At 46.9% G+C, this 25,407-nt stretch overlaps 1 protein-coding gene and 1 pseudogene across 1 annotated transcript in view; both read left to right on the forward strand.

The window, feature by feature from the left end:
* oxtra (oxytocin receptor a) overlaps positions 1–5,023 on the forward strand; it is a 42,456-nt gene extending 37,433 nt beyond the window's left edge. The window contains exon 3 of the mRNA XM_078543800.1: positions 3,744–5,023. Coding sequence (XP_078399926.1) covers positions 3,744–4,003 — 260 coding nt within the window. The 3' untranslated portion in view covers positions 4,004–5,023. The remainder of the gene's footprint in view (positions 1–3,743) is intronic.
* Positions 4,216–8,501, forward strand: LOC144682284 (small ribosomal subunit protein uS14 pseudogene; annotated as a pseudogene).
* The last annotated feature ends 16,906 nt before the right edge of the window (positions 8,502–25,407 follow it).

Raw genomic sequence — 25,407 nt, forward strand, 5'->3', positions numbered from 1 at the left:
GCCAGTGGAGCCTGTGCTGGCCCCGCCTGGGAGGGAGTGGCCAGTGCCACAGTTGGCATTTCCCCAGTCGCTGCAGCCTCATCAGATGCCACGGTTACTGGAAGAGGAGTGGAGGGGCTGCTGCCCTCATCCGGAGTGCCCTGAGAGGAGCCCGCAGAGACAACAAGCAGCTCATGTACCAACATCAGGTCGCTTTGGACCTCCCTGCTCACCATTGATGGATGGGCACCGAGCTGGGATACTGGGTTCCCAATCCATCTCCCACACTGACACTGACCACCTGAGGTCATTGCCGCTGTGAGGGTTTGCAGGTCTGAGTGTATCCCCAGGAACCCCTGATTGTTCTCCTGGAGCAGCCTCTCCTTGACAGTCGCCACTCTCTCCATGGAGGAGTCAGTATGCTCGGCCATGAGGGTCATTGCACTCCTCATGCTCCACATGGACTCTTCCACAATGGAGACCATGGCACACATTCCCTCATGTATCCCCGTCAGACCGTCCCGCACACCCTGCTGGACTTCCAGCATCTGCTGCATCAGGGACGACTCCAGAGGCCCATCATCAGCCACTGACTGAGCATGTTCCTGTTCCCCAGCAGTCCTCCGACTGCCGGCACCCTGGGCACTCTCTGCCTCCGCCTGCTCCTCGAGTGAGTGTGAAGTACCCTCACCGCTGTGCACCGAGATACTAGCCGATGATCATATCCCCACCGAGGTGCAGGTATCTGCGCTGGTGCCTGCCTGGCTGAGGGGGTGTGACACTGGTGTGTGTATATCTCCTGTGCCCTCAGGGGTCAGTGGCGGTCCCTCTGCCTCCTGAGTGTGGGCGTTGTCCAGAGAGGCTGAAAGGAAGAACAAGGACATGTGATTAGTTGAAGTCGTTACACTGTTAATGTGCATACCTGGCACCCGGATCAGGATGTGGTCTTCCTTCCATTATCAATGGGCAACCCATGTTGGAGGCTGAAATCAATATACAGTCAAAAGTGAAATGTTTGCCCTGACAGACATTGTGACCTCAGTGCACGGCACTCTTACCTCCCACTGGCACCCCAACCTCACCGCAGCCGGTTGACCTGGGTGCATGGTGCCTCTCCAGCTCGAGAGCCTCCTGCTCGTATCTGGTGATGATGAGAAGGTGGGGTGATCCTCCGCCAGTCTGCAGCCGCTCGGCATTGTTATGGTATAGAGGAGCATTGATTAGTCCACCCTGTACCTGCATTGCCATTGCAGCCTGGCCAACCCCACCTGAGGAATACCTCGCAGGGCTCAGGCGATTCGTGACTCTGGAACCGCAAGACACTCACTCCAAGCAGCCAGGGCTCACCCCCTTGCCCAGATGCTGCCTCATTGACATTTGCCACTCACACTCCAAGAACTTCCAAACCCACAGCCTCTACCATCTAGAAGGACAAGGGCAGCAGATGGGAACACCACCACCTGGCAGTTCCCCTCCAAGCCACTCACCAACCTGACTTGGAAATATATCGCCGTTCCTTCACTGTCGCTGGGTCAAAATCCTGGAGCTCGCCCCCTAACAGCACTGTGGGTGTACCTACACCACATACAGCGGATGCAGAAGGCAGCTCAGCACCACCCTCTCATGGGCAACTAGGGATGGGCAATAAATGGTGACCCAGCCAGCGAAGCCCACATTGCGGGAATGAATGAATAAAAAAACAAAACAAAATTCTGAGGTGGGGGGGTGGGGAGGGGCCACATTAACTGCTGTGCTAAGTGACCCATGTCAACACGGTGCTCACCCTTCCCGATCGCAGGAGATCATTAAACCACTGGCGGCACTGCACCCAGGTGCATCTCAGCACATGGTGCGAGCTGACCAGCGATGCCACCTCCTCCCAGGCACATTTTGTTAGGTGGTGGGGGGGGCCTCCTCCTCCCATCCCTTGGGACCAGGATCTCGCGGTGTGCTACCACCTCCTTGAGGAGGGCCGCGAGTCACTCATCGGAGGACCTCGGGGCTGGCTGCCCCGCTGACCTGCTCTCCCACCTGGCCTGCTCTCCCACGTTCTCCACCATGCAGCTCCTGACCGAAATCAGTGGCAGCCTTCGCACAGCTGCCTGCGCCGTTTTTGAATTGGCCGCTGGGTCACTATTGGACCCGGTGGAGATTGGCCTCCTGCCACTGCCCACCCTTTCCGCTGATCTCGGGAGCCACCATTCACGCTGGGCAGCCTTAATTGGCCCACCCGCATAAAATGGCGGCACGGAGCCGATCAGCTCCATGCCTGCCCCCGCCCACTCCTGCTGAGCCTGCCCGCCATATGAAAAATTCTGCCCTTGGAGTGGGAATGGAACCTTGTGATTCAGAGGCGTGGGTGCTACCAACTGAGCCACAGCTGACACTTCACACTAGAGGAGGGACCCCTCACAAAGTATTGCTTTGTACATAATATGAAGGTTCTTGATTTAATTTATTTTGACATTTTGGTCGTGCATATTAACTTCAATTTTTACTTAAAGAGGGAGAAGGGAATCTGTTAATTGTGTTTAATTGTATGCAAGTGGTAGGCATTAACTAGGGATTCATTGGGCCCTCACTCTCTCTTTAAATGAGAGTTAATATATCAGCCAGAATTTCAAAACAAATTAAATGAAAAATTTCCATAGTGGGAGGTAGTGGCATAGTGGTATTGTCACTGGACTGGTAATCTAGAGACCCAGGGTAACGATCTGGGGACCTGGGTCCAAATCCCACCACAGTAGATTGTCAAAAAACCCATCTGGTTCATTAATGCTGACCTTACCTGGTCTGGCCTACAATGTGGTTGTGATTGATTCTTAAATGGATTAGCCAGCGACACCCACATCCCACAATGTTTCCATTTATTTTACACTACATAGCGAGGCACTCCTCCTCTAAACAGACAGAGACTAAAATGGTGATTGTTAGATTCGGAGGCGTATGCTTATAATGTTACTCCGTTAATAAATACAGAGGTTTGTAAAGATTAGCTCCAGTTCACCAACTGGCTTTGTGGAGTAAAAGATAGGGCAGAATTTTACGACAGCGGGATTTTATGTTCCCGCTGAAGTCATTGAGGCTTAGAATGTCTCGCCGCATTTTACGGCCCCGTCCCCGCCAAAACGGGGCCATAAAATTCTGCCCATATAACGGTGATATATATCCCCAAGGGACAGACTTGTATTGGAGGCAGTTTAGAGAAGGTTCACCAGGTTGATTGTTGGGACGAAGGGGTTGCCCTATTAGGAAAAGTTGAGCAGGTTGGGCCCCTACTCATTGTAGATTAGAAGAATGAGAGGTGACCTTATTGAAACATATAAGGTTCTGAGCGGCCCAACAGGGCTGATGCTGAGAGGATGTTTCACCTCCTGGGGGAATCCAGAACTAAGGGGACACAGTTTCAAAATAAGGGGTCTCCCATTTAAGATGGCAACGGGGAGGAATTTCTTCTCTCAAAGGATTGTTAATCTTTGGAATTCTCTACCCCAGGGAGCAGTGGAGACTAGATCATTGAATATATTCAAGGCTGAGATAGATAGATTTTTGATCTACAAGTGAGTCAAGGGCTACGGGAGAAAGGAAAGTGGAGTTAAGGCCACAACCAGATCGGCAGCGATCTTATTGAATGGTGAAGCAAGCTTGAGGGGCCGAATAGTCAACTCCTGCTCCTATTTCTTATGTTCTTATGAGTCTGTACACAAAGGGTGACGGTCATTATTAAAGGAATCAACAGAACTTTTCTTTTAACCTTCCCACAGATTGGCCTTTTGTCATCGCCATGCTGCTGGCTAGCCTCAACAGCTGCTGCAACCCATGGATCTACATGTTCTTTACTGGCCGGCTGTTCCACGACCTGGTGCAGCGTTTCCTCTGCTGCTCCCCAAGGCGCGCCAAAACCGAGCAGCCCATCAGCGAGCTGACCTGCAGCAAGAAGAGCAACTCCTCCACCCTCGCCATCAGCCTCAAGAGCTCGGGCAGTCAGAAGAGCATTTCGCTTCATCAGCAGCAAGAGGAATAAAGCAAGCCACAGCCGACTACGTGTTGCTAGGACCATTCAGCTGACATCTTTCCCCATGTTTCTTTTTGCCCTTATCCATTATGTAAAATGCTGTGCCGATTATAAGTGATAAATTATTATTCCTCTCAAGTGACCTTCAGTGCACTGATGAAGCTTGACCTTATCCTAGCTGTATCCTGTTGTACAATACCACTAGCAATAGACAGCTAACAATGGAGATTAAGTAAAGAGGGAATACAATGGGGACATGGTTCCTGTTCCTAACTGGTATCCACTGACCCCTGGTGGCTATGGGGTGTGACTAGAATACGTTTGCAAAGTTACCCGGCTGACAGACCAGGTTTGATTTTACTAGGCCCAGCTCGGGACAGTGGATGCTCGGGCCATCAGGGGCAGGTGGGTGGGCGGTGCTGGGAGCTGTATATTGCGACCAGGAAAAATACCAGCATTTTTTTGAGGTCCTGCTGATCGACAACATTGACCTGACTAAGGCTCGAAATATTATTTAAGCCAGTCCCTCTCTCTGCATCTTTGTGCCTTCTCACCAGCAGTTTGAAACAAGCATTGGCCTGTAAGAGTAGGCTTTTTCAAGGTGTCACTTTATAATTATTGTTTTATAGTTGTTGTTAAGACAGTTTGTTTTTGTGCTGTTTATTATGTTGCTTATTCTATATTTATTTGAATGCATTCACTGTTTTATTGTCATTGAGGCCTGATTTTTGTGTGTGTGTGTGTGTGTGTGTTATGAGATGTTTTGCAAGCACCTTGCTTCTGGCTGCTTGTTGGATGGAATTCCTCATGGATTTCAATAGCACTGCTAGATTTAGGGTGGGAAGAACACTTTTTGAGGGGCAGAATTTTCCCCCCTTTGGTGGGGGAAGTTCAGAAATGGGCGCATGGAGGCGCACCTCCGATCAGCGCCCGCAATTGGGGGGCGCGCCGCCATTTTACCTGGGCGGGCCAATTAAGGCCTGCCCAGCATGACTTCCGCATGGAAGCGCTATGTGCTCCCTGTGCAGGCTGTGGGTGGGGGGGGGAATTCCCTGAGCCAAGAGTGCACTCTTTCGCATGCACTCATCTCCCTGAGGCTAAATGCTGCCTCAGGGAAATTGGCTCCGCAATAATAAATGTTAAGAACAGAAAAAAAAGATTCCCTGACATGTCCCCTCATGTGACACTGTCCATCACTTTTAGTTACACTTTTATTAAATTTCAAAAGCCTACATGAAACCTCATCCCGCCCGTGAATGAGGTTTCATGCTTTTTCCAATGCCCGCCAGGGCTCCCAGCCTGCCTGCCAACCTTAAGGTTGGATGGGCAGGTCCACTAATTACATTAATTACTTTGTCAATGGCCTCAATTGGCCGTTGACAGGTTGGGGGGCGCACAGCTGATTCGGCTGAGCCCCCGCCGACCTGAAAATTGAAATGGGGCGGGGTGATGTCAGGAGATCTGCCCGACGTCATCCCACCTCATTTTACACGTCGGCAAGTGGGCCCCGCCCCCCTTGCTGACCGGGAAATCCTGGCCGAGGTGATCTTGGTGGAACTCCATTTCAGGGTGTTACAGATCTCAGTGCCTCAGGTTAAACTTCCCACAGCCAGTTGGTGAAGGCGGAGACCAGAAGTCAATCTTTACACAGTATAGATCCCAACTCCACCATCCACACACCATCCTGGAAATATATCGCTGTTCCTTCACTGTCGCTGGGTCAAAATCCTGGAACTCCCTCCCTAACAGTGGATGTACCCACACCATATGGAATGCAGTGGTTCAAGAAGGCAGCTCACCACCACCTTCTTAAGGGCGACTAGTGATGGGCAATAAATGCTGGCCCGGCCAGCGAAGCCCACGTCCTGTGAATGAATAAAAAAACTCTACAACCCCCTACCAGTGTCAACAATTGTCTCTTTATACTCTTTTGAGTACACCAATAAATAAGCCAATTAACAAATAAACTAAGTCTAGCTGCCATAGATCATCAGCAGCTTTACTGGTCCCACCCCAGGAAATTTGGCCAGGGCTTCTGCTCATGCCGGGTCTGTGCGGACTGACATGGTCTGATCTGGAAATATGGCCTCAGCATGTGCCGCCAGTGCTTAAGACAATACGCTAAAGATATCGGCTTCGTCAAGCTGGACTAAGTTACAAAAGGAGCAAGGATGCGTTTTGATGCTGTATGAAATGGAAATGCAGCATGTGTTGAACAACTTTCTACTGTCTTCACCTGGAAGAAGCAAACCTGTGATACTCCATTTTTGTAAATAAAATTAAATTGTCCTTTGTGAAAAAAGAACACGTTAACAGCTCTTTAAAGGGGCACTGCAACAATAAGACAAAACTTTAAAGGAAACTTAGCAAATTAAATTTAAACAGTGTTTCCAGGGCTGATGATGCACACACCAACTCCTGTAGTGCCCACCAGTCACAGAAGGCTAATTGTGCCTTTATATGTGAACATGCAATTATCCAATAAATGCACCTCTCACCACCCCGTCCCACCACCTGTAGACACTTAAACTTCATTTATACAGTTAATGCTTTGTAATGGTTTCTTGCTCAGTTGATCCATCTAGCCACCTGGGGTGATGGGTAAAGAGTGCTTAACTATCAGAATAAGCCATTTGAAATTGAAGGCAGCCCTTAAACTAGACTTGCCAGGAAATTTACGTGCCACTAATCTGAGAAAATGCCTGGGCCGTCCCAAGGGTGGGCACCTGGGTATCGTGAAGAACATGCAATAGATTCACCAATAAGGTTGAGCAATGTATTAGTGATGTAGTGTCGTGAGGTACATGTCAGGTTTCACAATGAGCTCCAACAGAAACAATGTTTGCTCTAAAGCTGACAGATCCAATGGAGCACATGGGGAAAGTGGGCTGAACTTTATTGGACCTCTTTCCTGATTCTTGAGCAGTAACTATGGTTCATTGATATTTGATGAATTCTTTCCCAAAAAGATGAAGATATTCTGACATAGTTGTGCGATAGTGATGAGAAAGTCTTTTTTCTGTGCTGTCTGATTGGGGTGCACTGTTTACAAATGCAGGCCCTGAAGAAGGAACAGGGACACTAGAAATTGAACCAAACTGAGATAGTGAACCAAACATTTCAGAGTACAATATGGGCCTGTGGTGGCCAGAAGCATACTGAATAATTCAAGCATGTGCCCATTTTCGGAGCTGCACCTCATATCAGTGTAGCTCATGCACCAGCATTTATCCTCATTGGAAGGAATTTGGTTACCTCTTTTGACCTGAAGGACTGTTGGCTCCTGCATTGCAAGTCTTAAAATGTTTTTGGAAGATACACATCATCTAGTAAAGGTCCGCTTTTCCGTAGTACACGCCACCAAAAAGAAATATGACAAAAAATATTTGGTGACTTAATGAAACTAAGAAGCCATCCTAGGTTGCTGGAGAGAAAGGCACTGTGGTCAAACTAGCTCCTAGCCACAAAGACCAATATAGGGAAATCATTAGACCTTTATTATAGGCTCCCAAGGGACCAGAAGACACAGTGTTTGGTGCCTCCATGATGTTTCCACATTGGATATAGGCAAGATTTCATGAAGGAGCAGTCAAGGAAACATCAGCAAAACTCTCATTTTTTGTCCTCATAAAAATAGTTATCATGATCTTGTTTGCTGCTTTGTGATACTGGGTTAACAGAGGAAATGCCATTGGATGTGGACAAGATGGAATCTAGAATGGATGAATGTGGAGCAGCACAATGGGGTATAATATCTACATTGAGTCCATAGTATGACTTACTTGCAGTCAAGTTTCTCCAAATGTTTGTTTACTTTGGATCAGAGGTTATTGATAAGGCAATGTAGTGTGAGGGGAACTTGAGTGATTGGGATACTTTGTCCTCAAATACCACTCCCCCCGAAAAATAGAAGATTGTACCTTTTATCTCTATAGCTTGATTACTTTAACAATTGTGACCTCAAGTGACATCAATGCTTATTCAAAGGAAGAGAACTTTGTAGGTGGGAGATACATTCCACTCAAAAAGGTTAACGATCCCAAGGCACCTCATGCAATTGCCAAAACATTTGTCTGAATTGTCACTCTCTATTTATATTTTGATGTATGCTTTGTCAATATTCAACTTTGAGGTGTCGTATATGCTGTTAGAGACTAATGCCAGGAACTTCCTCAAGCCTTCTCCCACAATCAATTTTGGGAGAAACATCAGACAAACATGTAAAGGAGGTTTCTGGGGATCTTCTGCCAAAATGAGGGTGATCAATTTGGAGAACCCAGGGAGCTAATTCCTGGTGTGGGGGTGGGGGGTGGGCTGCAACAATCATGAGAGTCTGGGTGGTGGAGTTGTGGCTCTTCCCTTCTTGGATAGGGGAATTTGGGTGTGTAAGGTTCGACCCAAAAGTGGATAGAAGGAGAAGTGAGTGAGGTGAAAGACAAGAGATGAAATGCCATTGTGTTCTGATTTGTACCACCAATCCTATTTATTATTAAACACACCCTGTTACACATAATTGTGTTGGGAGGATTTTTTTGGAAGATTTGAAGAGCCTCTTATCCAAAACTATATTTGGGTTCTCGCAGCATGTATCATTATATTTGTTTTATTACAAACATTGGCACCATTTCTCCATGACCCTTCCAGCGCATTCACGTTGTAACTCTGAAGTGCCACAGGGACATGGTTGTGCTGATTCTCATCCTTACAACAGGGCTGTCTGAATGGCCTGCCAAAGGCGAAATCTCTGTCTGCATGGGGCAAAGACTCGCAATGACTGGAGTTTCTAAATTCCCGGTCCTCCAAGAGTCTCGGTGTAGCATTGGCGTCAATACGCCTGGTGATATCAGCCATACTGACCAGCTCGGGGGACCACGCTTTCGGTTGTTGGCTAAACATGCCTTTCGTTCTCATATTCAAGATCTTCTCTTAGGTTCAACCTGTGGACCAGGGACACAGGAATGAGCTTGTCAGCTGCTCAAAAGGTTCTACAAAAGGTCCTTGGGACTGAGGTGGCTCACCTCACATGCCAGCAGGCACTCCTGGTAGGGATCCATTGCTGACTGCATCTCTGAAGCTAAAATAAACTCAGCCGGCCAGCATGCTAGTTTCCTGGCTCTATTCAGCCCCCAGGGTATTTTTTGTGGAGGTGGGATGGTGGGGTGACGGGGCTAGCTGCCTGCATGCGGCGGGTAGCCAACAAGACTTAAAGGTCACTTAAGGCCAATTAAAGGAGGCTGTCTGGGATTTTCCAGTAGGGCTCAAGGCATGAAAAAACATTGGCAGGTAAAAGAAAGGAAAATCCAAAGTTATTTTACAAGTACATTAAGAGTAAGAGGATAACTAGGGAAAGAGTAGGGCCCATTAAGGACTATAGTGGTAATTTGAGTGTGGAACCGGAGGTAGGGTTCTAAATGAATACTTTGTGTTAGTGTTCACAAGTGAGAGGGACGACGTGGGTATGGAAATCAGGCAGAAGGACTGTGATATAATTTTTAAAATGAAATTAACATAGAAAAGGAGGAGGTTCTAAGTTGTCTGGCAGGCTTAAAAGTAGATAAATCTCCAGGCCCGGGTGAAATGTATCCCAGGCTGTTGAGTGAGGCAAGGGAGGAGATAGCAGTGGCGCTGGCAATAATTTTCAATACCTCTCTGGCCACAGGAGAGGTGCCAGAGGCCTGGAGGACAGCCAATGTGATACCGTTATTCAAGAAGGGAGGAAAGGATAAACCAGGGAACTACAAGCCAGTCAGTCTAACCTCAGTGGTGGGGAAACTATTGGAAGTAATTCCGAGGGACAGAATTAATCTACACTTGGAGAGGCAGGGATTAATCAAGGACAGTCAGCATGGTTTTGTTAAGGGGAGCTCATGTCTGACCAATTTGATTGAATTTTTCGAAGAAGTGACCAGGTATGTAGCTGAGGGCAATGCATTTGATGTAGTCTACTTGGATTTCAGCAAGGCTTTTGATAAGGTCCCGCACGGGAGACTGATAACGAAGGTAAGAGCCCATGGGATCCAAGGCAATTTGGCAAATTGGATCCAGAATTGGCTGAGTGGCAGGAAGCAGAGGGTGTTGGTCGAGGGGTGTTTTTGTGACTGGATGCCTGTGTCCTGTGGGGTTCCACAGGGATCAGTGTTGGGTCCCTTGCTGTTTGTGGTCTATACAAACGATTTAGACTTGAATGTAGGAGGGTTGATCAGTAAGTTCACGGATGACATGAAAATTTGTGGGGTTGTAAATAGTGAGCAGGATAGCCTTAGATTACAGGAGGATATAGACGGGCTGGTCAGATGGGCTGATCAGTGGCAAATGGAATTTAATCCGGATAAGTGTGAGGTGATGCACTTGGGCAGGACAAACAAGGCACGGGAATACACATGAATGGTAGGACCCTGGAAAGTACCGAGGAGCAGGGGGACCTTGGTGTACATGTCCACTGGTCCTTTAAGGTAGCGGGACAGGTAGATAAGGTGGTTAAGAAGGCATATGGGATACTTGACTTTATTAGCCGAGACATAGAATATAAGAGCAGGGAGGTTATGCTGGAACTGTATTATTTGCTGGTTAGGCCACACCTGGAGTATTACGTGCAGTTCTGGAATCCGCATTATAGGAAGGATGTGACTGCACTAGAGAGAGTGCAGAGGGGATTTACCAGGATGTTGCCTGAGCTGGAAAGTTTTAGTTTTGAGGAGAGATTGGATAGACTGGGGTTATTTTCCCTGGAGCAGAGGAGATTAAGGGGGGGACATGATTGAGGTGTATAAAATTATGAGGGGCATAGATAGGGTAGACAGGAAGGAACTTTTCCCCTTGGTGAAGCGATCAATAACCAGGGGGTATAGATTTAAGGTAAGGGGCAGGAGGTTTAGAGGGGATGTGAGGAAGAATTTCTTCACCCAGAGGGTGGTGGGAATCTGGAACTCACTGCCTGAAAGGGTGGTAGAAGCAGAAACCCTCATAACATTTAAGAAGTATTTGGATGTGCACTTGCGATGCCATGGCATACAAGGCTATGGCCCTAGTGCTGGAAAATGGGATTAGAATAGTTAGGTACTTGTTTGACCGGCGCAGACTCGATGGGCCGAAGGGCCTTTTTCTGTGCTGTAGACCTCTATGACTCTATGACTCTTCCTGGAGGTGGTTGGGGACAGTTTAGCTGCCTGGAGGCGGCCTCTTGGCAGAAGATCAGGGGGACCATGCTCCAGGCTCTCCCTGTCTGCCTAGGTGCTGTGACAGACACGGGCCGCCCTGTGGAGGGACTGCCACCACCACCACCTCCCCCAACATCTCCACCCCCTACTGTGGTGTCCTGACTGCAAAGGCCATTTTTTAATTTAAACTTTATTAAGTTGGAGAGGTCACCCTTTCCCTCACATCCCTTCCACCGCAGCCCACTGCTGTTTTCAAGCTGGGAGGCCTCTGATTGGCCCTTCATCCAACTTCGAGAGACTGCCTTCATCCTTAATTGGACAATGAGGCCGCCCTCTGGCCGTTAATTGAACACCCCGGGAAAAATCACAACGTCTCCCACATGGCGCAGGGTTCTGACCCACGTGACAATGGGATTCAGAAGCAGGCAGGGCAATCTTACCCTGCCATCAAAGCCGCTGCCTGTGCTTTTCCAAAGGTGGAGGCACTTTAGGTCCTTGATTGCTTTTTATTTGGTAGGGTCTGCTGCAGATTCTAATGGTGTTGCCATGAACTCCAATGGTGTCCGCAATGAAGGAAAACCTCCCTTTACCTTCCTGCAAATGAGGACCACAGAACCAAGAGTCACTCCAGTCAGTTGCCATTCACCCTTGGAGACAGGCCTCAGGCCCTGCATGAGCACACTACAGGTAATGGCCAATGTAACATGACGGCTGAGAATCTGGTGGAATTGTGCAGTGTGATGATTCCAGGGATCCTTCAAATGTCCTCAGAAGGTGGTGGTCTGAGGAGCAGCAGTTGTTGAGGAGAATGCTGCTGCTGCTGCTTCCTCTGCTGTTTGTGCTGCTTCTGCTCCTCTTATTGCTTATCTGAGGTACAAGGTAGAGCTGTATCAGCAGCTGCCTTGTTGCTGTGAAGGCTGACAGCTGGGAAGTGTAGATCAAAGGCAAGAAAACTCCAAGGTTGCAGAAGTGATCTCCAAAATCTTGGAAATCATCTCAAAAGTGCATTCAGAACAAGTCCAGTGAGTAAAATCCTTTCATTTAGCTCATCTTACAACCACATAAAAAGTATCAATCAATCACAAAAAATGTCTGGCCATCTGTTCAAACAGCTTCTGTTGATACAGTTACCAGATGGTCTCATTATGAATGCTTGACTGAGCTCCAAGAATGGCTAATGGAATTGGTTCACCAGGGGTTGTAATAAGTTATTCTTTCTTTGATGTACTTTTTCAATGCACGTTTGTTTATTTGGATAAGATTGAGAGGTGTTAAGTGGATTAAAGCTTTTTTCATTGAATGGCTGTGGTTGAGTTAAACCTTAATGAGCTTGTAAGATGAGCAGTTTGTTTTCAAAGGAGATTTTCAAAGCCTTTTTGCTTACTGTGTCAGTTTCAGGATAATTTCAAAGCCTTGCCAGACTTGCCGCTGGCTCAATTGTTCTGTACATAGTGGATACTGGAAGACTGGATATGGAGGTCACATGGGGGGGGTTGGAAGGGGTATCGGGGTAATGGAAGGGATATGGTAGTGGTTGCAGGTATGGAGAGGATATTAAGGGGAATGGAGGGGACAGAAGGGGTATGAGGAAGAATTGGCGAGACCTGTTAAATTTACCAGTCAAAAGGTTCCCGACTCCCCAGCATGCTTCCCTGAAGATCACAAACTGGCTGATCTAGTGGGGTTCCCACAGGCTTCCATATCCTTCCCGTTGCAACAGAAAATAGCATGGGGGATGAAGAACAAATTCCCCCTCTGCCTCTATAATGGCAACCTTGACATCACAGGACGTGTGTGTGGACTCGTAACCCAAACCTTTATCACCTAAGGGAAAGTGGTACGCAGTGGAAATGGAGCGGGATTTTTAAAATTCTGGCTCCACGAGCTTTATTTTACTGGTTCTCGACAGAGTTCCTGCCTTTTAAGGGAGACAGAAATCCAGCAGATTGAGCGCAAAAGCCGGGAAGTTATGCAGAACCTTTATAAAGCTCTGGTTAGGCTCCAACTAGAGTGTTGCGTCCACTTTTGGTCACCACACTTTTGGAAGGGTGTGAGGGGCCTTAAGAGGGTGCAAGAACGATTTACCAGGATGGTTCCGGGAATGACGCATTTCAGTTAAAAGGTAGGTTGGAAAAGCTGGGATTGTTCTCTTTGGAGCAAAGGAGATTGAGGGGAGGTTTGACAGAGGTGTACAAGATTATGACAAGATAAGGCAGACGAGGAAAAATTGTTCCCATTAGCTGATAGCACAAGGACTAGGGAGACACAGATTTAAGGTTTTGGGTAAGAGATGTAGGGTGAATGTGATGAGGAACTTTTTTACGCTGTGAGTGATAATGACCTGGAACTTGCTGCCCTGAATTGCTTCACAGAGAGCTGGCATGGACTCAATGGGCAGAATGGCCTCCTTCTGTGACCCAATACCTTACTATTTCCTACTTTAGTACCAACCATTCCTCCTAATTCTCTATGCATCTTGGTGCTCCTCTCTAATATTACCTCCTAGTTTTCATTCCCCCTTTCACATTAGTTTAAACCCTCCCCAGTAGTACTCAGAAATTGCCCTGCAAGGACATTGTTGCCGCACTGTTCAGCCACAACCCATCTGACCTTTACAGGCCCCACCTCCCCCATGACTTGTGTCAATATTCCAGGAATCTAAAATGCACAGATTCTAATCCTGCACTAGGATTTACGTGTGGGTGTGAGTTGATGAGGTAGCACTATAACTCATCTCTATTCTTGTGGGAATTGAAGACCAGTTGCTCAATGATTCATATCAGTCCTTCATACCATCTCCCGTCAGCACTGCTCCTTAACATCTCAAGTGCTGTGCGTCTAGCAGATTGCTACACATTCTTGGCTGGAATTCTGCTTTGCGCTCTGCTATATACTGCTGCACAACTGTAGAAATGAGTCAGTTTGGCCCGTCATAAGTGTGCCAGCCCTCCTTCAAGCATTTTCTACTTTCCCAATAAAAGATCAACAGCATCCACTTCAGCCTTGCCCCGTGGCAATAATTTGATGATGCAATAATCATTCGTATCAGTCTCTGGTTAAATGTCCTTTAATATGTTGCCAAAGCTACCCATTTACCCATAAAACGTGATTGCAATTTCTTTCAGGCTTTGTGTTATCTTTCGGAAAACACCAGCATCGATGCTGCCCCATTCAATCAAGTGGTAACCAAACATGATGATCCTCAATGTCCCCCAGCAATCAGCACTTGTGTACTCTCCTAGAAGAGACAGCATATAAACCTCAGTCAATCTCAGAGAAAAATAAATCCTGAGCAATTCATTGTCGACCTACTAAAGACAATCAAAAGTATTTAATTGGTTAAACAGTGCAATGGGATGTCTTGTGTTTGTGAAAGGCACTATATAAATGAAAGTATTTATTTTTATTTACAGTCAGACTGTTTCATGTATATGAACAATGGATGTTTAAATGCACCATTGGTTTGGAGTGTATTGTTCCATTAACACTGATCAGTATAATAGACATAATTTTAAATTATAGACTGAATGAATCAAGAGTCTTATAGCTAAAATGACAGAGTAGAAATCATTGTTGGAGAATCATATAATCATAGGAAGGATACAGAACAGGAGACCATTCAGTCCATCATATCTATGCCAGCTCTCTGCAACAGCACCTCAGTCCACTCCCTGGCCTTTTCCCTGCAGCCCTGCAATCTCTCCTCTTCGGCAATTATCCAGTTCCCTCTTGAAAGCCACAATTGAATCTGCCTGCACCACACTTTCAGGTAGTGTATTCCAGATCCTAACCACTTGCTGTGTGAAAAAGATCTTCCTCATGTTGCCTCAGATTCTTTTGTAAAGCACTTTATATCGGTTCTTGATCCTTTTTCTGATGGAAACAGTTTCTCCCTATCCACTCTGTTCATAGCCCTTATGATTATGATTTATCAAATCTCCTCTCAACATTGAGTCTCAGCCGTGGCACAGTTGATAACACTCTCACCTCTGAGTCACAATGTTCTGTGGGCAAGTCCCAATCCAGGGCTAGAATTTTAAGTTCCCCCACAGGCAGGTTTTTGGGTGGGGGGACCGTGAAATTGAAGGGATAGGATTCTCTCTGGGTTCCCGCCTGCCCTGAGCACACACGATTTTACCCAAATGAGTGCCCTTAAGTAGCCAATTATTAGCCACTTAAGGGCCATTTCCTGCCCAGCCCCAATTTTTAGGCTGGTGGGAGGAGCTGCTGTGAGGGAAGATTGAAAATCATGTAAGACAGAGATGAGGAGGCATTTCTTCTCTCAGAGGGTAGTGAATCTGTGGAATTCTTTACCTCAGATGGCTGTAGAGGCTGGGTCATTAAGTATATTCAAGGCTGAGATAGACAGATTTTTAAGGGAATCAAGTGTTAAGGGGAAAAGGCAGGAAAGGGGAGTTAGGATTATCAGCTCAGCCATGATCTCATTGATGGAGCAGGCTCGATGGGCCGAATGGCCTACTTCTGCTCCTACGTCTTATGGTCTTATCAGTTACATCTCGGGTGGGAAGGTGGGGTGGCGGGGGGGTGCCTCCATCAAAAGCCCCTTCTGAATTTGGGTGCCTCCCCCCACTCTTAAGGTGGCCTCCAGAAATCCCTCAATCCCGACCCCTCCCCCGACATCCCGATTGCCCCCTTCGCAGCCCCCTTAGGTCTCCCCTACCCTCCCTGCCCTGGGACTTCCTGAACTTACCTGGGCTTCCAGTCCCCAGACTTAAGCTCCTCGTCACCCTGTAGTTCCTCTTCTGTCCACTGCGGCGCTGTCACCGCAGGGACTGGAGAGCTGCCAACCAATCAGATTGGCCGGCTGCTCTCGAAAGCGGGACTTCCTCCCGAGTGAGAGGTGGAAGCCCCGCCTGCAGCCATTGATACTCATTCTAACATGAGATGACTGTAGTGGGAAACGAGACCCCGCCATCCCATAAATTCAGGCCCAGGACATGAGTACAAAAGCCAAGGCTGGCACTCCAGTGCAGCACTGAGGGAGTGCTTCACTATTGGAGGCATTGTCTTTGTAAATGTCAACAATTTCCTCTGCCAAGATCAACTGGGGAAAATATAGGGGAGGCAGTGGCACAGTGGTATTGTCATTGGACTACTATTCCAGAGAACTGGGTTTGAATCCCACCACAGCAGATGGTGTAATTTGAATTCAATAAAAATCTGGAATTAAAAGTCTAATGAAACCATTGTCGATCGTTGTACGAATGCCCCTTTAGGGACGGAAATCTGCCATCCTTACCTGGTCTGGCCTACATGTCTCCAGGCCCATAGCAATCTCGTTGACTCTTAAAAATGCCTTCTGGACAAATAAATACTGGCGTAGCCAGTAATGCCCACATCCCATGAATGAATAAAAAAAATGTTCAGGACTCCTGATCAATCAATGGCAGATGGACTCCGTGCTGGAGGAGCTCAAGCCTTTCTCTACTTTGAGTCTCTTACTTAGGCCAGGCATTGGTGTGCCTTCGCACCCAGATGGTTCCATATTCAGGCCCTGCCTGTCTTTGCTATGATTGCCTCCTACCAGAGCTCTCCCCCATCAGGAGTAGCAGCTATTGTCAAAGAGCCGCTGCTCAGGAATCCCCACCCCCACCAGTCATGAGGCTGGCAGCAGAGAGGATTCGGGCTGCTGCGGTGAGCAGAGTTGGAGACTGTATGGCTGAGGAATGGGCTGGATGTGCACTGGTGGATGTCGAGCTTGAGGCCAAAGCCATCCAGAGCCTTAAGTCCGTGGTGGTCGACCCCAACTGCACTCCAAGTGTCAAGACAGCTCAAGCTTGTGCAGCACTCCTGCCTGCCCTGACACTAGTTTGGATGGAATTTTTCATAGGCCCCGGATCCTAAAACCTCCCTCATAAACCTCAGCCCCAGAACTTGAGCTGTCTCGCAGAAATCCCCTTTGTGCCGTTCCACTCTGCATGGAGGGGCCCCTTGTATGGGCTGCTGCTGCACACACCCCACTTCCTCTCCCTTGTCGACAGTCTGGACGTGTCATGGCGTTCCGCCCCAAAGCCCTCGGGAGGAAGGGGACCCCCAGTGGGGAGGCTCTCTATATGGGAGTCCTCCCTTTTTCTATTGGGGATTGAATGTGGAAGGTGTTGAACACAGCAGTCCTGTGCAATCATAGACTGAGCCAGTTTGCAGACTCACAGACCACCTGTAATTTCTATGGCTTTGAGTTAGTGTTCCATGTATATGTAGGTTGTGCAAGGCTGCACCCCCTGTTTCACTATCTCAGGGGGCTGCGCTTCAAGCTTTGCTTGCACTTCAACTCCACGTTCCTGGTCTTTGGCCACCTGCTGCAGAGGGAGTGGCCGGTAGATCAGAGGACTTCGTCACTGGTCTGCACCTGGGCCTGGCCAAAGTGGCCAAAAACAGATCCAGGTAGCAGGTGGTTCAGGCGGTCGTGCGGCTCAACTGCCTACCTCTCTTCCATGACTACATCCGCACCCAGGTGGCCCTGGACAGGGGACATGCGATGTCCACTGGTACACTTGAGGCCTTTGGCAAGTGGTCAACGCCACAGAGGCTGAAGTGCATTATCATCCCTGGGAACATTATTTTAATTTAATAAGTTTCTTTAAAGTTTTGTTCTTGATACAGTGCCCCTTTAAGGGGTTGTTAATTAATTTGTTAATATGATTATAGTTTGCTCAAAGGAGTATAACCCCAGGTCTTTTTGCTCTAGTACCCTCTTTTAAAATTGTATCCTTCATTTCTTTATTGCCTTTTCTCATGCTGCCGACAATAATATATCACATTATTGTATGAATCATTAAAGCAATGGTACCAAATTCCCCTCTCCACTATTTTCAGAGGTCCGAAAGCATTTATGTTAAACGGATTAACAACACCATTACAGTAGGAAGGTTTTTAGTGTCTGCCATGGCACAGAGAGCTGGCATGGACTCGATGGGATGAATGGCCTCCTTCTGTGCATAATAACTCAATGGCTCAGCACTTCTGAGTCAGAAAGTCTTGAATTCAAGTTCCAGTCCAAAGATTTGAGTGCATAATCTAGGCTGACACGCCAGTGCAGTGCTGAGGGAGTGCGGCAGTGTGACAGGCACTGCCTTTGGTAAGAGATGTAAATCAAGACAATGTCAGGATTCTATTTGAAGACGAGTAGGGGCATTCTCCCTGGTGTCCTGGCTAACAGTTATTGCTCAATAATCCACTGAAACAGGTGATCTGGTCATTTTCTCATTGCTGTTTGTGGGGCCTTGCTATCGGCCAACTGCCTGCTGTGTTTCTTAAATTATAGGAGTGACTTCACGTCAGGTGTACTCAATTTTCTGTAAAGTACTTTTATGTTCTGAGTTCATAGAGTCATAGTTTCTGGCACAGAAGGAAGCCACTCGCCCATCGAGTCCAATACCAGCTCTCTGTAAAGGAATCCAATCAGACCCATTCCCCTGCTCCATTCCCATAGCCCTGTAAGCTTATTTCCTTCAAGTCCCCATCCAATTTTCTTTTGAAGTTATTCATCGACTCCATTTCCTCATAGGCAGTGAGTTCCAGGCCATGAGCACCCACCGCATTAAAAAGTTCCTCCTCACATTCCCCCCAATCTCTTGCCCAAAACCTAAATCTGTGTCTTCCTAATCTTTGTACCATCAGCTAATGGGAACAGCCTTTCTTTGTTACTACAATGATATGGACTACGCTACATAAAGCCAAGTTCTTTCTTGTTCACAGATAGGAATTTAGTCCAACACATTAACTGTCAAAAAAGGATTTGTATTTTGATGATGCCTTTCACAACCACCAGATGTTTCACGTCCCTCTACAATGAACTACTTTTGAAATTTACATGTTGCAATGTAGGAAACACGGCAGTCAGATTGCACACAACAAGCTCCCACAAATATCACTATGACAGTGGCCAGATCATCTGTTTTGCAATGTTGATTGAGGAATAAATGCTGGCCAGGATATCGGGGATAACTCCCCTTCTTTTCTACGTAAAAATGACATGGGAAATTTTACATCCGCCTGAGAGAGCAGACAGGGCCTCGTTTTAAAGTGTCATCCAAAAAACAGCACCTCCGACAATGCAGCACTCGCTCAGTACTGCACTGGAGTGCCATAGTATAATAGCACACCCTCTAACACATTTTCTACCTTTATGTGTGTACATGAGGTATGTGTTTGCTAGGGAGGGGGAAAGTCACTGATGTTGTTGAGTTTTATGTTCCCATGTGCTGGGATAATAAACCTTTACTGAGATGGCCATTCTTGGTACACTTATTTTGTTAAAATCAGCAGGGAAGTCATTCAATCTGGGGCACTCTCACTAATCATTTCTTGGTTCACATTCTACTGGGTGAAGAATGTCATAGTTTTTCTCTCTTGAAGCTGGAGGCAAACGGCATGTGAATTCCATAGTCGTTGATCTTTTAGTCGCTAAACAGCTAACTGTTCAGTCCAATGATGGGGGAGCTCTGCACATGAGTGCAAAAGACAAGGCTGAAGTGTCTGAAATCATCTTCAGCCAAAAATGCCAACTAGATGATCCATCTTAGCTTCTTCCCGACTCCACAGATGTCAGTCTTCAGTCAATTTGATTCACTCCACATGATATCAAGAAATGGCTCAGCGGACAGGACACAGCAAAGTTTATCTCAACAGCAGTATGAAGACTTGTGCTCCAGAATCAGCCAAGCCCCTAGCCAAGGTCTCCCAGTGCAGCTACAACACTGGCATCTGCCCAACAATGTGGAAAATTGCCCAGGTATGCCCCCTCACAAAAGGCAGGACAAATTCAATTCCGCCAACTTCCACCTCATCAGTCTACTCTCAATCATCACCAAAATGTTGGAAGGTCTCTTCGACAGTGCTGTCAAGCAGCACTTACTCACCAATAAGCTGTGCATCATTGCTCAGTTGGGTTCCACCCAGACCATGCTCTAGACCTCAGTACAGCCTTGGTCCAAACATGAACAAAAGAATTGAATTCCAGAGGTGAGGTAAGAGTACCTGCCCTTCCCATCAAGACAGCATTGGTCCAAGTGTGGCATCAAGGAGTCCTAGCAAAATGAAAGTCCATGAGAATCAGGAGGAAAACTTTCCAAGAGTTGGACCTAGCACAAAGATGGTTGTGGTTGTTGGAAGTTAATCATCTCAGCCCCAAGACATTGCTGCAGGAGTTTCTCAGGGTAGTGCCCTCGACTCAACCACCTTCACCTGCTTTAACAATGGCCTTATCTGATCCTAAGGTCAGAAATGGGGATGTTCGCTGATGACTGCACAATGTTCAGTACATTCACATCTCCTCAGATGCTGAAGCAATCCTTATCCACATGCAGCAAGACCTGGATAATATTCAGACTTGAGTTGATGAGTGGCAAACAACATTCCAAACAATGCTGCACAATGACCATCTCCAACAAGAGGGAATCCAGTCATCTCCCCTCGATATTCAATGGCCTTACTGAATCCTCCACCGTCGATACCTTGAGAGTCCCCATTGATCAGAAACTTAACTCAGCATGGCTTTGTGCGTGGCAGATCGTGTTTAACGAACCTTGTAGAGTTTTTCGAGGAGGTTACCAAGAAAGTAGATGAAGGAAACGCTGTGGATGTTGTTTACATGGACTTTAGTAAGGCCTTTGACAAGGTCCCACATGGGAGGTTAGTTCAGAAGGTTCAGACACTTGGTATCCATGGAGAGGTTGTAAACTGGATTCGAAATTGGCTGTGTGGGAGAAGACAGAGAGTGGTAGTGGATGATTGCTTCTCAGACTGGAGTTCTGTGACTAGTGGTGTGCCTCAGGGATCTGTGCTGGGACCATTGTTGTTTGTTGTCTATATCAATGATTTGGATGATAATGTGGTGAATTGGATCAGCAAGTTTGCTGATGACACTAAGATTGGAGGCGTTGTGGACAGTGAGGAAGGCTTTCAAAGCTTGCAGAGAGATCTGGACCAACTGGAGAAATGGGCCAGAAAATGGCAGATGGAATTTAATGCGGAAAAGTGTGAGGTGTTACATTTTGGAAGGTCAAACCAAGGTAGGACATACACAGTAAATGGTAGGGCACTGAGGAGTGCGGAGGAACAAAGGGAGCTGGGAGTTCAGATACATAATTCCCTGAAAGTGGCATCACAGGTAGACAAAGTTGTAAAGAAAGATTTTGGCATACTGGCCTTCATAAATCAAAGTATTGAGTATAGGAGTTGGATGTTATGGTGAGGTTGTATAAGACATTGGTGAGGCCAACTTTGGAGTATTGTGTGCAGTTCTGGTCGCCTAACTACAGGAAGGATATCAGTAAGATTGAGAGAGTGCAGAGAAGATTTACTAGGATGTTGCCAGGTCTTAAGGAGTTGAGTTACAGGGAAAGATTAAATAGGTTAGGACTTTATTCCTTGGAGCATAGAAGAATGAGGGGAGATTTGATAGAAGTTTACAAAATTATGAGGGGTATAGACAGAGTAAATGCGAGTAGGCTCTTTCCACTTAGATTAGGAGAGATAAATACGAGAGGACATGGCTTTAGGGTGAAAGGGGAAAGGTTTAAGGGGAACATTAGGGGGAACTTCTTCACTCAGAGAGTGGTGAGAGTGTGGAACGAGCTACCATCTGACGTGGTAAATGCGGGCTCACTCTTAAGTTTTAAGAATAAATTGGATAGATACATGGATGGGAGAGGTCTGGAGGGTTATGGACTAGGTGCAGGTCAATGGGACTAGCGGAATAATATTTTGGCACAGGCTAGAAGGGCCGAATGGCCTGTTTTCTGTGCTGTAGTGTTCTATGGTTCTATGGACTATCCATATAAATATTGCAGCTAAAAGAGCAAGTCAGAGGCTTGGTGCTCTGCAGTGAGTGATTCATTCCTGACTCCATAAAGCCTGTTCACTGAGATAAATCAGGAGTGTGATGAAATACTCGTCAGTTGCCTGGATGAGTGCAACTCCAATGGCATTGAAGGAGCTCGACACCATCCAAGACAAAGCAGCCCACATTGATGTGGTGTATATGGACTTCCAAAATTCGATACAGTGCCCAACAACAGACTTGTGAGGAAAGTTATAGGTCATGGAATAAAAGGGACAGTAGCAATATGGATACAAAATTGACTGAGGGATAGGAAACAAAGATTAATGGTTAATGGATATTTTTCGGGCTGGAAGGAAGTTTATAGTGGAGTTCCCCAGGGGTCAGTATTGGGACCTGATATATGTAAATGATCTAGATCTTGGCGTGCAGGGGACAATTTCAAAGTCTGCGAAAGACACAAAACTTTGGAGAATTGTAAACTGTGAGGAGGATAGCGTAGAACTTCAAAAGGACATTGACACATTGGTGGAGTGGGCAGATAAGTGGCAGATGAAGTTCAATGCGGAGAAGTGTGAGGTGATACACTTTGGTACAAAGAACATGGAGAGACAGTATAAAGTAAAGAATACTATTCTGAAGGGTGTGCAGGATCAGAGAGACCTGGGTGTATCTGTACATAAGTCATTAAAGATGGCAGGACAGGTAGAGAGAGCTGTTTCTAAAGCATACAGTATTCTAGGCTTCATTAATAGGGGCATAGAGTGCAAGAGAAGGGAGTTTATGATGAACTTATACAAGACACTGGTTAGACCTCAGCTGGAGTATTGTGTACAGTTCTGGGTGCCACACTATAGGAAGGATGTGAACACATTGGAGAGAGAATGGTTCCAGGTATGTGACACTTCAGTTATGAGGAAAGATTGGAGAAATTGGGACTTTTTTCCTTGGAGAGGAGAAGGATAAGAGGAGACTTGATAGAAGTTTTCAAAATGATGAGGGGCTTGGACAGTGTAGAGAGGGAGAAACTGTTCCCGCTCGTAAACGGATCGAGAACCAGAGGGCACAGTTTTAAAGTGTTTTGCAAAATAAGCAAACGCGAGGTGAGAAAAAACTTTTTCACACAGTGAGTAGTTAGAGTTTGGAATGCACTGCCTGGAAGTGTGGTGGAGGCAGGTTCAACTGGGGCTTTCAAGAGGGCATTGGATGATCAGTTAAATAGAAACAATGTGCAGGGTTACAGGGAACAATTCAGGAGATTGGCACTAAAATAAAATGCTCAGAGAGCCGGTGCAGACATGATGGGCCTAATGGCCTCCTTCCACACTGTAACAATTCTGAGACTGGCATCCCATCCACAAAAATTCACTCCCTCCACCACCGCTGCACAGTGGCAGCAGTGTGTACCATCTACAAGATGCACTGCAGCAACTCACCAAGGCTCTTTCAATAGCGCCTTCCGAACTCATAACCTCGACTACCTAGAAGGGCAAGGGCAGCAGATGTATGGGAGCACCACCACCTGCACGTTCCCCTCCACGGTCGCTGATGGCTCTCACTGGTCAGGTGCACATGTGAAGAAATGGGTGAAGCATTAACAAATTCCTGCGGCCTCTGAAACCTCCCAGCCAGGGCACAAGGAGGGGCGAACAAAAACAAAGAAAGAAATACTGAACACAGAGGAGGAATCTCACTCCCCCTCAACTGAGCCTGTGATGTGCAGTATTCTGGGGCCTTGGCAGCTGACTGAGCTCCCCTGATGATAAACTGCAAATGTGGAAAATGATAGCTGCACCAAGCAGTTCATCGACTCTATGCCCACATCTTGATCTCAGAGTTGTGGGAGGGAGCTCCCGAGGAGAGGGCTGGTGCTTCCTGAAGAGGCAACATCACAGGATGAAGCCCTGGGGGCCATGTTAATAGCTTCAATGCCAGAGGTCACTGTTGATGTCTCAGCTGCATGTGTTGCAGTTGCAGAGGGTGAAGAGGCAGCATTACCTTTGAATGTATAATATAATCATCCAACTACCATGTTAAGGGAACTAGACAGTGAAGCAGGAAGAGTAAGGGCCAATGATGGGACTCTTGTGAGACATCAAGAGATGCGCTACTGCCCAGAACTGCAGGGCGAGAGCCTTACAAGGTAAGTATAGGTGAGACAAAACTCCTAGCACCCATATCACTATTATTCTCCTACAAATCCTGGGCATATATATGGAAGCAAGGGCACTCAGCCCCTCGAGCTGGTTCCGTCATTTAATTTTATTCTGGCTAACATCTACCTCATCGCTATTTACCTGCCTTTGATCCATATCCTTCAATGTCCACATCTAACTCCTATCTGGTGGATACTGTACCTAGTTACAGATGACTCCAGATTTTTTTCCCTTCTTTTCCCCATAAGATATTGCTTGTTCTAAAGGTGTTAGCTGCCCTCTACCATTTTGCTCAAATGTGTTGAGACCAGTTGATGACTGCTATTCAGTCATGAAGGGCATCACAACACAGCCAGATTTTTGTCCTCACCACATGCACCCTTTTCATTGGACCATAGGACAGCGGTCAGGGGCAGAGGCCCTGACTGATCTATCTATCCCCCCACACCTACCTCCCCCCAAAACATAAACACCATTTGCGTTTCTCCAACTGTCACCACAGCCCAGGGCAGCTAATCTCCCACAGAGCAGGAATGTAGGAACAGGGGTAGCCATTCAGCCCCTTGAGCCTGTTCTGCTGTCCTTTCATTTACATAGATCATGGCTGACCTGTACCTTAACTCTACCGACCCACCTGTGTTCTGTAACCCTTAATACTCTTACCTACAAAGGTCCATCAGTCTCAGTTTTTAATTTTTCAATTGACCCCCAAACTCAACGGTTTTTTGGGGGAGTTCCAAGGTCCCACTACTCTCTGTATGAACAAATGTTTCCTGACATCACCTGAATGGCCTAGCTATAATTTAAGCTAAGTCCCCTGTAGTCTGGACTCTTCCCTCACGAGAGGAAATAGTTTATCTCTCTCTATACTGTCAAGTAGGAGGCAGTGACCCTGCCACTGAGATAGAAACTCTGGGTTCGAGTTCCACCTCAGGACTTGATGGCCAAGGAAGCTGTGTTTGTAACCTGTCCAAACAGGTTGATCATCAACCTCCAAACCCCCCCAACACACATGCCAATGGCAGATGGTAAGAGTGGGGGCAACTGCTGGCCAGCCATGTGATGGAAAGAAAGTTGGAGCCTCGACCGTCACTATCCATTGCTCCATGTAAAAGTGCATGTTGTCACAGCAACTTGGGCTCCCTGAGTGAACTGTAACACACCACAACCACACTATCAAATTCTTTAATCATTTCAAGCGCCTTGATCAGGTCAGTCCTTCATCTTCTACACTCAAGAGAATACAAACCTAATGTACACAGCCTGCCCTCATAGTTTAACCCTGTTAGATCTGGT

Source organism: Cetorhinus maximus, chromosome 6 (assembly GCF_964194155.1).
Source record: "Cetorhinus maximus chromosome 6, sCetMax3.hap1.1, whole genome shotgun sequence".
Taxonomy (NCBI): domain Eukaryota; kingdom Metazoa; phylum Chordata; class Chondrichthyes; order Lamniformes; family Cetorhinidae; genus Cetorhinus; species Cetorhinus maximus.